A 15,935-nucleotide genomic window follows, 5' to 3' on the forward strand; every position below is an offset into this window, starting at 1 on the left:
GCAATCGGCGGGGGGGGGACGGGTAGAGGGGCCGCAGTTTTGCCGAGAGGCTCCGAGGCGGGGCTGGGATCTGGCGGGCTCTGCGGGGGGGTTGGGGGGTCTCCCAGGGGTTCCAGGGGTTTTGGGCTCGGGCGGAGGTGGGACGCGCCTAGCCCCTGCACATCCCCGTCTTCAATCTGATCACTTTCCGGGGTGGTCTGTGTCGCTGCTCCCACCCTTAGCTGCGGAGTGGCTATTAAACAACTTCTCGCAGCTTTCCAGGTTTCTTGCTCTTGTCGAGCTTTCTGCAGAGCCCGGATGACTCTGCCCCACGATTTTAGGGCTTTCCCCGAGCCTGAAGACATGGTATCCTCGGCCAGAGTTTTCGTACAATTATCCCACACCTCCGGGTGTAAAATATCCACGGGGCTTTCTATAGCTCCAAGCTTAATCAATCTCGGCAATGCGAGGGTTAAATCTCTAACTTTACATTGTATACCCCATTGTGTATGCATTTCTGTTACGACCTTTGCAAGCGATTCCATGATCGAAGCTGGTCCGGAGGCGCCCTCCCACTGTGGTCAGACCTGCAGACACAGCCGCCGACCTCCTTCCAGGCGAATCCCCATTCCCCGGGCGCTGATCGGCTCCTGGAGTTTCGGCACCAGTTGTTGCCTTTTGATGCAAGGCAAGGCACCTGGTTCTGAGGAAACGGCACGGCAACCCAAACTCTCCAGGGTCACTTGGGCCAAGAACACACGTGGACACCAACGTGGTGGACGGTCCAAAGGCCTTTATTGCCCCATCTCGTCGGGTTTTATAATAGGGGAGGTTTTTCTCTACGTCAGGGGGTCTTACCTTACTGTAATTGTTTAATAAGGAGTAGAAAGTTACTAGTGTTAGGGGGGTCTACATTCTTGGGTGATCCCTTATCATTAGGTGTTAGGGGCAGAGGAATCCTGCTGCTTTCCGTGACACCGTGAGATTTTCCGAACGCCTGTCCCTGTCTACCACAGAAGGTTTGTGCCTCACATAGAAATTCTGGGTCTGTGGTGGGTCTCCAGTACAGGAGACAGGCACAGGGACAGTTCCGGCCAGAGACTCCAAGGCACCAGGTCTCGCTGATGTTGGCAACTTGCCCAGCACCACCTTCACTTCCTGATCTGTTCTGTCCAGCACTCACTGCCCCCTCTGCTCTTTGGACTCTGAAATTCCTAAATGGTCTTCCACAGATTCTTGCCAGGAATTTGCTTGAAGTTGTAATTTATCCTAAATCCATGGATTTTGTACGTACTTAGCACAGCAATCCCAGTGTGTAACAGTTTCCTGCCAAGCTGGGCTGCACTCAGGGATGGCCACCAGTCACCTTCACTCCTGGGGTGACAGCCAGCATTTCCAGAACTCTTGTTCTTGCCAGACTCTTCATAAATCGCAGGAGTTCATGGATTAACAGAGCAGCAAAACCCAATCCATGCTGCAGATGGTGAGTCTGGATGAGGAGCAGCTCCAACAGCCTCACGGTCCTTGGCTGTCAGAAGCCCCTTTGCTCCTCTTGGCACAACTTTCCCCGCTGGCACATCAAGAGGCTTCTCTTGGCTCTCAGTGATCCCTGCAAACTTGCACTGGTGCTGTTCCAAGGAAGATCTCTCTCTTCCATACTCGGTTTCTGAACTGCACCAGGTGTTTCCATCATTCATCTTCTTCCATCAAATCCTGGTCACATTTCTTCACAGTTTTGCAGTGAGGATTCTTCTCCAAATTTTGAGTACTTGATCATCTCTACAAAAAACTCAGGCAAATGGACTACTTTGTTAGGGTAAAAGAGGTTCTGGGAGAAAGATGGTGCAATTGTAGAATGTCAGTGCTGGAATCCTCAAGTGAAATGAGAGGATAAGAGAACTCAGCTTCATTAATTTTTTTTGAGATCATTGGAAAATAAAGGAAAGACATTTATTAGAGGACAGTGAGCAAAACCTGTTGGAAGAGTACCTACCAGGTGACTGCAGCACCAGAGACACAACACAGGGCTGCCTCCATCTCCTTCCCAAGTCCCATTTCATCCTTTCACGTGAGATGGAGTCAATGTCCTTTGCAGTAGCCCCACATCATGCCATGTCTGGGATTTTGAGAAGACTGCTGATCACACACCCGTGTTTTGAGGAGAGCTCCCATGACATCCTGATTTTTTCCTTCTCTTGCTGTGCACCCCCTAGCAGGCTTAGGATGGATGGGAATTTGGGGATGGACAAGAAACTGGACAGTATTCCCAGACTGATCAAAGGGATATTCCATACCACAGGAGGCCATGCTCAGCAAATAAAAGCTTTATGAAAGCAGGAGGATGGAAGGACATTTCTGGTCACAGTATTTGTCTTCCAAGTGAATACTGTGCACACGGAGACCCCAGAAATGGCTGATCTTCTGCCTGCTGACAAGACATGGTGACTGAATTCCTGATTTTATTTTTTGTGCAAGAGGCTTTTGCTTGACCTGTTAAACTCCTTTATCTCCACCCACAAGTCCTTTATCCATCTTCCCACATCCCGCAGGAAGGGAGCGAGTGGAGCAGGTGAGTGTCTGGGGTTGGCCAAAGTCAATTCTGTCCCAAAACACCCATTCCATACACGGTGAGCCCATGGATACCACACTACCATCCTGACTTGCTTGTTCCACCACACTTCCCTCCTATAAAGTAATCGCAATCACTGCAGAGTTTATTTCCATTATTCACCTTCCTTCTTCACCCACCACTGTGCATCTGGGCCATCACCTTGGTCTAGCTTAAGATCTCCCCATTCCTGGGAGTGTCCAAGGCCAGGCTGGACGGGGCTTGGAGCAACCTGGGATAGTGGAACGTGTTCCTGCCCATGGCAGGGGGGAGACTGAGATGAGCTTTAAGAACCCGTACACACCAAACCTTTCTCTGATTCTGTGATTCTTCAGAGCAGGAACTTCATTTTTCTTCCCTTCTAAAAACCTCTCCTGCCTCTCCAATCCATTGGAATTTTTCCCACTGTGAAAACTTATATAAATAAGGAATACAGGACTAAGCTCTTCAAGAAACATCCATCCTCCACCAAAACCCTATAGATAAACTGGGCATCCATGGGATAATAATTGAAAACTCTGCAGATGAGAATTTGATAAAAATTAAACAAAATAAGAATAAAAACAAAAGTAAAGACGGCAAAAAAAAAAGCCTTCCATGAACACAAATCTGCAGCAGAGCTTTGTGAGGATTGGTGATGTTTAACATAAATATAAATAGACAGGAACAAAGCAATAATACACTCTGTTAGCAAAAAAAGTTATTATTTGGTGAAAGGGAAACGGAAAAACTGCAGAAGGAACCTGCAATGAGCAGACATGGACAACAGAAGACAAGGAACGGTGTCCCTACACATACAACAGAGCATGGTGGGGAAATACACACAAAGTTCTCCAAAAATTAGGATGTAAAGACAGTCTGAGGGCACATCCCCTCCTACAAGGCAAACTAAGGTACCACAACTGAAGGTGGCAAGAGACATGTTCAAACAACAACAAATTAAAAGACACTCATTGAGGATTGTTAAAGATACCACCCAGGGATAAAGTCTTTTAGCTTCAAGAAATTATTATTAACAGAATTCTTCTTAAAAAAAAATACATCCCACTCTTCCAAAACAACCCCACAAACTAATTTCCACATTGCACAGCTGGCCATGGCCTTATAAAGGCTCACAATAATGACAGAGAAACCATGAATCCAAACAACTGTCACAGGGTTCCTCCTGCCTCTGTCTTCACATCTGCAAGAGGTTTGGTACAAATATCTGCACTGTTACTGTTTAAAGTCCAATAACCACTGACTGTTGACCTCTTCTGAAAGTTAACAGTTCTCAGGAGTTATGGAAGTTCTCATGCACATAAGAAAAACAAACAAAAAAGTATCTACAACGAGGGTTTGCAATTTTCATTTGGGTTCTAAAAGCCAGGCCATGGAATTCAAAAGGGGAAAGTTTATTTGCTAATACAGGACCCCCTCTATTCAAAATATGGGGAATATGCTGGTAAAAATGCCCTTTGTCTGTGCTCTTGGATCACATCCTAGAAGTAGAATGTGATGGTCAACTCTCTTATTTCTGGCATTTAACAAAAACCTACAGTTCTCTACACACATACTTAAAATTCATCTAGTTCTTCCATCTACCAGAAATACTCATTTAGGCAAGGGATTTCCTTTTGAAGTGACTGCAGAGGTGAAGCACGAGGCTGGGACCCCCAGGGCAGGGGGCTCAGCTCTGCTGCCTCTCCCGGCGCAGCTCCTCCAATGCCGCATTCTGCTGCCGCAGGGTCTGCTTCAGCCGCTTGATTCTCTCCTCCCGTATCGTCTCCTCCAGGTCTGGGGGAGCCATAGGGAAGGCATCATCTCGGAAAGAACCTTCCAGAATGGAAGTATCCTCTTCGGAAGTGACTAAAACTGAAATCCCTGGGTGGGTAGTGTCACCGTACCGGGGGAACGTGTCCTGCTCCACGTCCCTCTCCTGGGACACTCCGCTGAAGCCAGTGGGAACGCTTGGCTGTGCTGGGGCTGGTGCAGGTGAAACACTCCTGTTACCTGCACTGGAACCTGAGCTGATCAGTTCTAAACTGGGACTTGTGGCTGATTTGATTGAAGTTCTCCTCCTCTTGCCACTGTCTGACAAAGGTGAGGATTTTGTTTTCCTTTTCCTAATCAAATCTTCTTCCAGATCCACAATGATCTGCAGTTAGAAACAGACAAAATGCACTTCTGTTAAAGTTGGTATCAGTTACATTATAACACCAAGTTCTCTAAGCACAAATTATAAGTTATTTGCTGCAAGCTTTTTAAAATTACTGCCTGGAAGAAGTTTCTTTCAGCAAAGGAACAAACATATTTTTGTGTTTGATGTTTTTCTAGCAAAGATTCCCAGTTAACAATTCCAGACACTGAATTCCTTCTTTAGTCAATGCTGCATGTCTGCCTTTCCTGGCCTCATCCATCATCTCCTGTGGCTGTTTAAGTTAACGGTACTGCAAGACAAAAACTTTCTAATTTGATGGGAAAGTTTAGTGTAGAAAAATTCTTCATGTCTACATTTCCAAAACCTCAATCTGAGGAGTAATGTTCATTATCACACTAAATTCCTCATAGATGTTTCATTATTTGAATCGTGGAATCACATCCTGGTTTGAGTGGGAAGAGATCTTAAATCCTTCCTGAGTGGGAAGAGATCTTAAATCCTTCCTGAGTGGGAAGAGATCTTAAATCCCATTCCATTCCACCCCTGGCCATGGGCAAGGACACCGTCCACGAGACCAGGCCCTCCAAGCTCCATCCAACCTGGTCTTGCACAGTTCTAAGGGATGGGTTAATGATAATGTTAAGAGCAGCCATGGATCTGCTCAATTATTAGCACAAAATTAGTAAACCTGAGAAAGTCTTTGAGTTGAGTACAATCATACAGAAGAAAATGTAGCTGAACAGAAATACTTAGATGGATAAAATCCTTTCCATGCATTAACATGGAAGTTCTTCCATCCAGAAGTACCCAAACAAGGACGAAGTTTGTAATAACATTTGTAATTCTTAAGATTGGACAGATCCACAATTTCTTTTAATTTCAAGTAAACCCATTCCTCTGACCGTACCCACTGCACTGCTAGACAAACATAACCATCTGTAGAGGCTTAAATATAAATCAGGATCCCAAGGTCAGGTCCCTATTCCAACAAGGACCATTACTATAGTAGTAGAGACAGTCTTCTCAAAAGCATTTGTTGCTCAAGTTTCCTCCAGCAGAACCCAAAATTGAGAATAAAAATTCCTAGAGGGTGCTTGAGTCATACAGAAATCTCAAACAAGTTCTAGGAACAATTCTCATAAAGATCCCAACAACTCCTGACTCTCCTGGTGATTCCAGAGGTGGGAGGCTCCAAACACCCCCATCTCTGCACTGACTAAACATACACTGTTTTCTGAGTGTGTTTAGCACTGAAAAATCTCAGGTACCTTTTCTTTAACACATTCCTGACGATGACTCATTACTTCCACATCCAATGAGGATGAACTGCAAGACTCATTCTTCCTTTCCAAGCTGTCACTGGAACAAACCCCTTCTTCTGGATTCTCACAGAAGGCCCTTGATGGTACTCTCCTAAGATAAACTCTCTCCTCCTTAAAGAGACCGAACTTTTTCCTTAATTCCAAATATTGTCTCCAGTGTGAGCGGTCTTGGTGATTGATTGGAATAACCTTTCCCGGTGAATCCATCTTTACACATTGCATCTGAAATACAGAAATGGTGAGAGAGCCATCAATCACTCTCTCACTATATATATCTATAAATAGATAACATAAATTAATATACAAAAAGTAAGTACTAGAAAGACAGGTGAACATTTATTTTTTCTGTCATTCTCCAAGAGCTAAATTTAACACAGGTAACATTTGACGCAGATAAACTGATTTTGATAAATTATATGCAAATTATTATAGGTCTAACACTCGTTATTTAACACCTTAAGTTATGGAACATCCCAAAAATGTCCAGGCCAACCAAAACCCACAGAAATAAAAGAAGCAACAAAAGAATCACTTGTTCTACCCTTTCAAAGTACCAAAGAAAGAGGAGGGAAGAGCAAGTAGTGTCTACTCTGCAATACAGAGCTTTGCAAATTTAGGGACAAGAACACCAAATTTGCTGAGCTACTTCTCACCAAGGTTAAAGCAAATGCTGAGACTCAGCATCACACAGCACTGAAGAAAATAAATGGTATTTCAACCATTTTTCAGTTGACACACAATAAAAAAACTAGGTATTACAGTCTGTTGCAACAATTAAATGTCTACAATTTGCAAAAATACATTCAGCTGACATTTCTGTTCTTCCTGGACAACATAAAAAAATTTTGGATTTTTTTTCTTTCAAGACAAATTCATTCTGGCCTCTGGAGCTACTAAAAACATGATCCCCAATCCTGTGTGGGGAGTTTGAGGAATCGAGGCTTACAATTTTTAACATATTTTCAACATTATGACCTTAAAAGAATATGTCAATTCAGCCATTAAGGATCTGAAGAATTCCTTCTGCCTGGCATGGACCCAGGAGCGAAGGAGGTGGACCCTCCCCAGCAGGGCAGGGGAGGAAGGAAACACAGCTCCTGCCCATGGCTGTCAGAGCCTGGAGCTGGCAGTGCCACACCAGAGCTGTCCCTGGAGGACAAACTCTGCTCTTCCAACTTATTTTCCTCTTGTGAAGACACAAACTTGTCCTTCTCTACCCTACATCACCCCTACAGCCCTAAGGTTGTGCTGTAAGCATGTGGCATCAACACGTAAGAGCTCAAACCATGAACGGCCTCCCTGGAGTCCAGTTATTGCTGACCATTTATCTTGGGAGGAAATCAAAAGCCATCTTTCCTCTGCCCCTTTCTTTTCTATGCATTTCTCACTCGCACAATACAAAATTATTGGGGAAAAGGCCATTTATTGACTAGAACCAATCCTTGAGCAGCATTTCCAGGATACCTAGTTACAAAAATGTGTGAACTCATCAAGAGTCATTTTATCCACCTAAAACCAGGACTACAGAACCACTCAGCAGCATGTTTATGATTTATTACCTTTGGCCAGTCTTCACTGACAGCACATTCCTGCTTAGCCTGAGGTAACACAGCCCCTGCTGCTCTTGGGGAATGACTCATGTCTTTGCCATTTTGCCTCACACTCTCCTGCATCCCTACTGCTGGAACTGGGATCACTTCACTGCAAGAAACGCTCTTGGTGGAGGGCAAAATCTGTCTCTGGATTACAGTGGGATCCTGCTGATTAGCACTTGGTGTCAGCAGAGCTGCAGATGTGGATTTTAAGACATTTCTTAAGCTAATTGGTGATGAATTTTTGGAAACTGTACATGGTTTTGGGTCTTTCTGAGACAGCACCACTCCTTTGCTTTTTGTCAATATCAGATTCACCACTTTACTGGTTATTTTATTGACTTCAGTAGAATCAATTTGCTCGGGTGTCTCCTTTTTAAGTAAAGCATCAGAAGAAGGAGATGCTTGTTTGTCAGCCTGGGCTGACAGAACATCAGAGCCTCTTTTGGTCAATAAATAGACTTTCCCATTGTACATGACCAGAGCATTATCTTTTAAACATGTGATTTTACTTTGGCTTCCACCAGGACCATTAGAACAGAGTGGCAAAATATTTGCAGGGTTGACTTCTATATTCTTCGTGTCTGACAAAGTTTTCAGGATCTTGGAAGCCACATTACTTGAAGACTTTACAGGGATACGACAAGCTGCTGAGAGCGAGGCAGTTTCTTGCACAATCCATTTCATGGGAGTTTGCTGGCACTGCTGCCCCTTGGATGTGACTGGCTCAGGAGAAGAACCAGATCCCTTCTGGGAAGCTGTCACTATCAGTGTCTTTGAAACTTCCGTGGCAGGTTGAGGGCAAAAGCTCTGCAAGTGCTTGGGCAGGACTTGGGAGGTTTTCACTGTGTTTACGGGTGACACGTAAATCACTGTTGGTGCTTTTGTACTGTCAGCCCCTCCAGACACATTGGTGGCTGCAGCTGCCAGGATTTTTTGCTGTATTGCAGGTGGCAAAAGAGATGCTGGGACAGATTTCACTTCTGCATCAGCTGGAATCTGGAGGTGGTGTCCGGAGGGCAGCATTGGAGACTTAACAGTCACTGGGAGGGGTTTGGTGTTCACCACTGTGCAGGTTGGGCTGCTCTGGTGAGAGGAGCTCGTGATGGCCACATTCTGCAAGGACACTCCATCCATGGGCACACAGCTGCTCTGGGCATTGGCAGCTGCGTTTGGAACCAAGCTTTCCTTTTCAGAACCTGCCCTAGCACTTTCCTGCTTGTCTAATGTCCTCGTAATAATAATCTTTCCAGGATTAGGAGACTGAAAAATTGGTATCTTAACAGATGAAGGTGCAGCAGTATTGCCAATCTGTGTCGTAATAGTAAGATGGACTGGGCTAGAAACATTTGTGTTAGAATTATTTGGCATGGCTGGAGACTGAACTATTGGCACAAAGCTTCCAGAAGTTTTAGAAATGGGAAGCAATTTCAGAAGGTTTTTTCCATCAGGTCCCGTTGTCTGAATGACTCGGTACATACAGCCTGCAATGCTTAACAAAGAAAAGGGAAAAGAGAGAAAAATGAAAGGCAGTGTAAGTGAATAAGCATAGGTACTATAATTCATGAGCATCAGTGAACTCTACACCCAGGGCTGAAGCATATTAACTCCTGGAAAATGACTGAGCTAATCTTCAGGAGCTTCCTACTGACCTACCCGGGTTTTCATTTGAGACCACCTCAGACGGTCTGAAAATAGTGACCAACTTCAACACCCCAGAGTAACAAGAAATGGCATCTTTTTCAGATTAAAAATAATTTAAAAGACCCCAGGAAACACCTCACATTACCTCTGCTTCCCCTCACGGGGCCTTTCATTTTGAAAATGAAACCACTACCTCCCGATTTCCCAGAGAAGACATATTCTTCCCTTTCCCACTTCCCTGTTACTACTTATATCCTTCCTGAGTGCTATGAACTATGAATTTCAGGAACACTTCAGGAAAATACAGGCAGAGTAGTTGCAAGGCAAGATGGGAGCAGAAATTACTTCAGACACAACAAAGAAATTTGGAAGCAGGATGTGTTTATCTTGTGGAACAGGTGGCTCCTGTCCCTCCATCGCACCTGCCTGGCCATTCTTGAGGCAGATACAGACCACAGAGGCAGTTTGTCCTCAAAGAGATGGAAAACCCTCAAATACTACTGGGTTATAAACATTTCTGAGAACAGAAGTCTAAATCTGGGAAGGAAAAGGCTCCAAATCCAAGGAAGAACACATGGAAACACTGGGGACATCTCAAAGAGAAAACAAAGATTTCTTGCAGGTGAAGGTAAGAACTCACCAAGAGACCAACAGATCTTGTCAAAACACAAGTTAGTTGTGCCAGTTCCAAATGCCAAGATTTTCTGAGTCCATAGCAAGACAAAGAACCTTTTCTGCTCCAGTGGAGCTTGCCCAAAGCAAGCTCTTCTGCAAAGAGCTCCTGGACTCCAAGCAGAACAATCTACTGCCCAAAGCACTGCAGAGATGTGTGGGTAAACAGAGCCGCCCTCACTGGAATGAAGAGACCAAATCACTGGAAGTTGTTTCCTGACAGCAGATCCAGAGTGATTAACAGGCAGAGCTGCCAACTCCACCTGGAGTCACCAAGAGCACCAGCTCCATCCCATCAACCTCCTACATCAGTAAATGCCTTGGGAACACAAACATGGGAATGTTCCCAGTCCCATCCCAATGACATCAGTGCTGTGTTCTGCTTTCTGTCAGGCAGTTTTGAAACCAGCATTTTTCTGTCTTTTTGGGCTTCTGACTCAGCTTGGAGCGGTGTCTGGGAGAGCTCAGTCCTGCCTCCCACCACTATGCCTGCTCAGAAGTCAACCAACCTTTGCCTTTTTGCCTTTTCTCATCAAGAGAGAAGTCACAGGAATGCTCTTCACTCCCAAAGCTGGGCAGTTGCTGCTGTGGGTCCCATTCCCCTGGGGACTGACACAAACACCCCACTACTGACTGCCCAACACACAAAGGCATCAGGGGCACAGAGCTTTCCTTGCTGTGACCTTGGAATTAACTCCCATACCTAGTATTTTGGTACAATGCCTCATTTCTGGTCACAATGTGTGAAAACTGAGATTTTTACATAAGGTAACAGTGCAGTGGGCAGGAAATTCTGCCATACTTTTGTTTTTAAGGTACTGAAAATTAAAATATGGGCAATATATCACACAGTTCCTAATGGAAGCTGTCATTGAAGGGCTCAGGAGCAAAATGGCATTGGATGTTTGGAATCAGAAATCAGAGTTGAGATGGACTAGCACTGACAGGCAACAATCTGACAGAAAACAGTTGCACTTAAATGAAGAGGAAGTAGAAATATTTGTGTGTTTGAACACAATTAAAGCAGAGAAAAAAGACTTTTGAAGAACTTTAAACCTTCTAGCACTACTGACAATGCAAATGAGGAACAGCAGCAGCTCCTGCACAACACTTTGTCTGTTCTGTGCTTTGAATTTCTCAACACTTCTTCCATAACCTCATGATCTACAACCTCAACTGTGCTTCTACATATAAGAAGTAAAGGCAAATTCAGGATTTTTTCAGCAAATCACACAAACGTAGAAGTGCTGAACAGAGAAACAGGCACTTACCTGTGCCCTCAACTAACTAGGGCTGCAAACTGGCACCAAGAAGAAACCTCCAAAGAGGCTTGTTCCTCCACCTGTCAAAGCAAGGGGACATTTCTAACTTTTGGGCAAGAGGAGGGGGAACAGATCAGAGGGAGAGGAAGCAATAAAAACAGGAAGAGATGAGCGGATGATATACTTGCATCAATATGTTCCTCTGCCAGTTTGCAGTGCTCACCTCATTCCACCTGGAATCACCACTCACCTCCAGCTAAAAGGACTTAAAAATTGGTTTTGACTTGCTACAAACAGGAACCTTAAAAGTAGGCTGGGGGAAAAAGCATCAGTAAAAAAATCTCATTTGTCTGAATTTCAGACCATTCTACTTTTAATGGTTACAGAACGCAACTGTAGCTTTTTATCTCCATGAAGAAGAGCAAGATGCCCCAAAATCATAATTGTCTGGGCAATAGCATTCTTTAACTTGAAACAAATATCAGGTATTTTCATGTTTGGAGAATGACAAAAAGCTCAAGGATAGGCAGGAGAGAATGAAAAGTCCAACAAGATAACGAGAAGTAGAATTCACACATATTTACTCCAACAACAGAGGAAAGAATCACGGCAAATCTTTTTAGCTCTCTTAAGTTGAAAAGGCTTCATTGCAATAATTTCACATCATAAAGCTTTTCCCAGGTGAAACGAAAAAACAACCACAAGGAAGTTTCATGTTACCAGAATAAAATAAAGCACTGTCGCACTGTCTCCACACATTTATGAGTGATGAAGAGTTAGAAATTGTTTTGCTTCAGTCTTCAAGGTTACTGCTTCCTTGAATTAATGAATCTTTTAAAATGTCTTAAGCAGAATGAAAGAAACTCCCTCAGTATTCCCTTTTTAGGGTTTCAGATTAATTTGGTTAAAGAACAGGTTAATTTCTTTTCCTAACCAAAAAGAGAAAAAAAAAAAGAAAAAAAAGGAAATCTGTATCATGACAGGTTGTCCAAGGGGACTTCTCCCATAGTTATTGAAGTAGAGTTTTCTTTCTCCTCTTCATCCTCCTTCACTTCCAACCCTGTAAAAATAAACCTCCTCAAGTCTCATACACAAACACTCAGAAATAACTGTGTTATTATGAATGCCTTTAGAAAGGCCTAAGGCAGATCCATAAACAAACCTTGAGAGAAATAAGCTCATGGAAGACCCCAAAAATGGTGGAGGACTGGAAGAAATCTTATTTAACATCACCAAAGAAATTATCAAATTCAATAAAAATAATAGAATAAAATTCTGTGACATTCACAGAGGGATATGTCAACCAGATTATTTTTTTTGATCCAAAAAGGAGATTTCTTTTAGTGAACAGTCTGTGTGTGGCAACACTGACACCTTCCTATGGATGTGGCATTAAGGCAGGAAAGCCAAGAGAACAGAAAGAAACTGGGATATTTATTTCTTATTTCAAAACAGAAAAATTTAAAAAATAATCTACATTTCCTTCAGTTCACCAGAATTCCTGTTTTCTTGACCAGACACACCAGTTTTACTGTCCAAACTTCTCTTTCTGTTCATTACTCTCAGTAAGCAGCGCAAAACACAAAATACTGAGTATTCAAACATTCACCTTCTGGCCTTTATGCTTCCCTTAACAAAAACACCCATGGAATATTTTCAAGAAATAGGAGTATTCATTTCTGCCAAATTCATTCACCAAATCCAGTGCAAACACCAGCACATGATTCCCACAGAAATCCTGACAGAGCCACTAAAAAATGCATCAGCAGAGACCAAGAGACTGGCTCAATTTTCCTGCAAAGTCCTCAGAAGGAACAATGAGCTACCTTCCCATCTGCCTTCACTCCCAACTGCTCCTTTAGGCACAATTTTCATCTACAAATGTGAATAAATAACCGGGGACTATGGGCCACTCCAGAGAACCAAGAGAATTTATTTTAATGGGTTCAGTTGGATCCAGGAAGTAGCAAAGTAAGTATTTATTGTCAATTTGAAATGTGCACCCAGGGACAAAATAAAATTAATTGACTGTAGTTGATACACATTTATTTTATACAGTTACATTCATTCCATGGATTGTTTTAAAACTGTAATAAAATAATAATAGTAATGATAATAATAAATACATAGTAACATATAATCTAGATAATATACAATAACCATCATTATTATCATCATCTAAAGGAAATCAAGAAATTGATGTTGAATTTGGAGGAATCCTGACCAGAATTTCAGTTCAAGCTATCTCATGATCTGAGTTTTTATCCTAAACCAGAAGCTTTCCATAATGGCAGAGAAAACACTTTCTGTTTGACAGTAATTGTTACTGGGAACTCTTTTCATCCACTGTGTAATATTCCCTGGAGTAGAGACAATCATGGATGTGCAAACTGCCAGGAAACAGCCCCTGAGCTCTGCTACCAACCACAGCTCTCCTGATCCACGACCGAATCCTCCTCCGCCACAAAAGCACGGGCAGAATCTGGGACCACCACAAACACCCAACGTGGATGCCACAGCAGCCCCGGGATTCAGAAACCACCCAGAGCTCATCCCAAAACACACAGAGCACCCTGAGAACCCTGAGAGACCAGGGAAGGCAGCAGAGCCCCAGCAGGAACGGAGGCACAGAGAGCCGGGCAGCCCGAGGCTCCCTGGACACAGCTGCAGCCAGGACAGCCCAGCCCGGCCCGGCCCGGCCCAGCACGGCCACCTCTTGTGGTGTGATCTAATGAGGGATCAGGGAAACCGACACACAGAGCCCAGGTGAGAGAACAGGGCCGGGAAGGGGCTGGAGCCCCAGGAGCAGCTGAGGGAGCTGGGAGGGGGCTCAGCCTGGAGAGAAGGAGGCTCAGGGGCACCTTGCGGCTCTGCACAGCTCCTGACAGGAGGGGACAGCCGGGTGATGTTGGGCTGTGCTCCAGGGAACAGGGACAGGAGGAGAGGGAACAGCCTCAGGCTGTGCCAGGGGAAGCTCAGGGTGGATATCGGAGAAAATTTCTTCAAGGAAAGGGTGGCCAAGCATCATAAAAGGCTTCTCAAGGTACAGGTGGAGTCACCATCCGTGGAAATGTTTAAAAAGATGAGCGGATGAGGTGCTTGGGGACATGGGTTTGCGGTGAATGCGGCAGCGCTGGGGGAATGGCTGCACTCATTGATCTTTAAGAGCTTTTCCAACGGAAATAATTCTGTGACTGTGAAAGGTTCAATTCCTCTCCCATCCCCACTGCCCCTCTCCCGCTACCTCCAGCACATCCCGCCCTCACCGCGATGTGGCAGCAGCGACAACAAACACCGAGAGCCGCCGACAGCAAAACACAACCAACACTCAACACAACCAAAACTCAACCAAAATACATCCAAAACACAAACAAAACTCAACGACAATACATTCAAAATACAACCAAAACTCAACACAACCAAAACTCAACCAAAATACATGCAAAACGCAACCAAAACACATCCAAAACGCAAGTGGCGTCAAGCCGGAGACGACACCGCACGCGTTAGGAGCTGGAACTGCCCCCGGCCGCTCCGCTCCGCCTGGAACGGGAACGGGAAAAGGAAAGGAGAACGGAAGAGGGAAAAGGACAAGAAAAGGAGGGGATGGACCAGGATAAGAAAGAGACGGGAAAAGAAGGATAATAAAGGAATGGAGGGGAAAGGAATGAACAGGACGTGCTCCCCGCCGCCTCCCGCCAGTCCCGCCGGGGCCGCCGCCCTCCCGTCTCCGCCCACGGGTCGCGGCGGGCGGGGAGCGGCGGGACCGTACCTGGCGGGGCGTCCCTGCGAGGCGGAGGCCCGGGCCCGCCCGTACTCACAACTGCGGCCGCCGCCCCGGGCTCCGCGACATGGCGGGGCGGCCCCGCCGCGGCTCCGCATGCGCGTCACTTCCGCCCGCCCCGCCCCTGCCGCCGCCGCTTCCGGGACGCCGCTTCCGGGAAGTGGCGCCGCCCGGCGGCCGCGAGCGGCAGCGCGGGGGCGGTGCTTCCGGCGCGGGCGGAAACGGGCGGGGCGGGGCCGGCTCGGGGGGCGGAGCCACAGGCTGGCCACGGGGCGGCGCCACTGAGCGCGGGCGGGCGGGCGGCCACAGGGCAATTTGCATATGCAAATATTGCTATAATGTATGCAACAGCCGGTGTCTGTCAGACACAGTGGGCAGAATACATGCACACGTGAGAAGTATTGCGTGCTGCCAGTGAGCTCTATATGTAATATATGTTATGTCATATATAACATGAATAATAGCTCATCTAATATTATCATGATATAATTGTATAATTATAATAAATCGTGGGAAAATAATAAATTTAAATTAAAATCATGAATAACGACATTTATAATCAAATAGAATGAAAATTTATCATTATTCTCTTACATTTTATATAATCTGTACGGTAGATTACTGAAAGTAAATATATTATTATATTAAATATATTACATCATATCATATTATATGATATTGTATGACATTTATTATATTACATTACTTTATATTACATTACATTATATTCTATTTTATGACATATTATATCATATCATATTATATCATATAATATTACATTATATTTTATGACATTATATTATATTATATTATATTATATTATATTATATTATATTATATATCATATATTACATTAAATTACACTCTATTATATTTATGATTCTGAGATTCTGTGATCCAGAATCACTTAGGCTGAAACAGATTTCCAAGAC

At 44.5% G+C, this 15,935-nt stretch overlaps 1 protein-coding gene across 5 annotated transcripts; it reads right to left on the reverse strand.

Annotated features, from left to right (window-relative positions):
- Window positions 1-3,270: 3,270 nt before the first annotated feature.
- LRIF1 (ligand dependent nuclear receptor interacting factor 1) lies at window positions 3,271-15,114 on the reverse strand. Of its 5 annotated transcripts, none has more exons than XM_059487886.1 (5): window positions 14,992-15,114; window positions 11,229-11,299; window positions 7,609-9,133; window positions 5,996-6,271; window positions 3,271-4,724 (listed from the first exon to the last, which is right to left on the reverse strand). In XM_059487886.1, the coding sequence occupies exons 3-5, from the start codon at window positions 9,118-9,120 to the stop codon at window positions 4,257-4,259; spliced, it is 2,256 nt and encodes a 751-aa protein (XP_059343869.1). In that variant the 5' UTR covers window positions 9,121-9,133; window positions 11,229-11,299; window positions 14,992-15,114; the 3' UTR covers window positions 3,271-4,256. The 5 variants fall into 5 exon arrangements, with proteins under 5 accessions (XP_059343869.1, XP_059343870.1, XP_059343871.1 ...); XM_059487887.1 differs by lacking the exon at window positions 14,992-15,114 and adding an exon at window positions 11,940-14,453; XM_059487888.1 differs by lacking the exon at window positions 11,229-11,299 and having other exon boundaries at window positions 14,992-15,094.
- Window positions 15,115-15,935: the final 821 nt, after the last annotated feature.

Source organism: Ammospiza nelsoni, chromosome 23 (assembly GCF_027579445.1).
Source record: "Ammospiza nelsoni isolate bAmmNel1 chromosome 23, bAmmNel1.pri, whole genome shotgun sequence".
NCBI lineage: Eukaryota > Metazoa > Chordata > Aves > Passeriformes > Passerellidae > Ammospiza > Ammospiza nelsoni.

Bases quoted from the DNA above. Each gene is read 5' to 3' on its own strand.
- LRIF1 (XM_059487884.1), bottom strand. From the start codon at position 15,072: ATGTCGCGGAGCCCGGGGCGGCGGCCGCAGTT. The intron at 9,134-15,040 runs GTGAGTACGGGC...TTCTTTGTTAAG, and splicing joins CCGGGGCGGCGGCCGCAGTT to CATTGCAGGCTGTATGTACC. The intron at 6,272-7,608 runs GTAATAAATCAT...TCTGTATTTCAG, and splicing joins TCAGTGAAGACTGGCCAAAG to ATGCAATGTGTAAAGATGGA.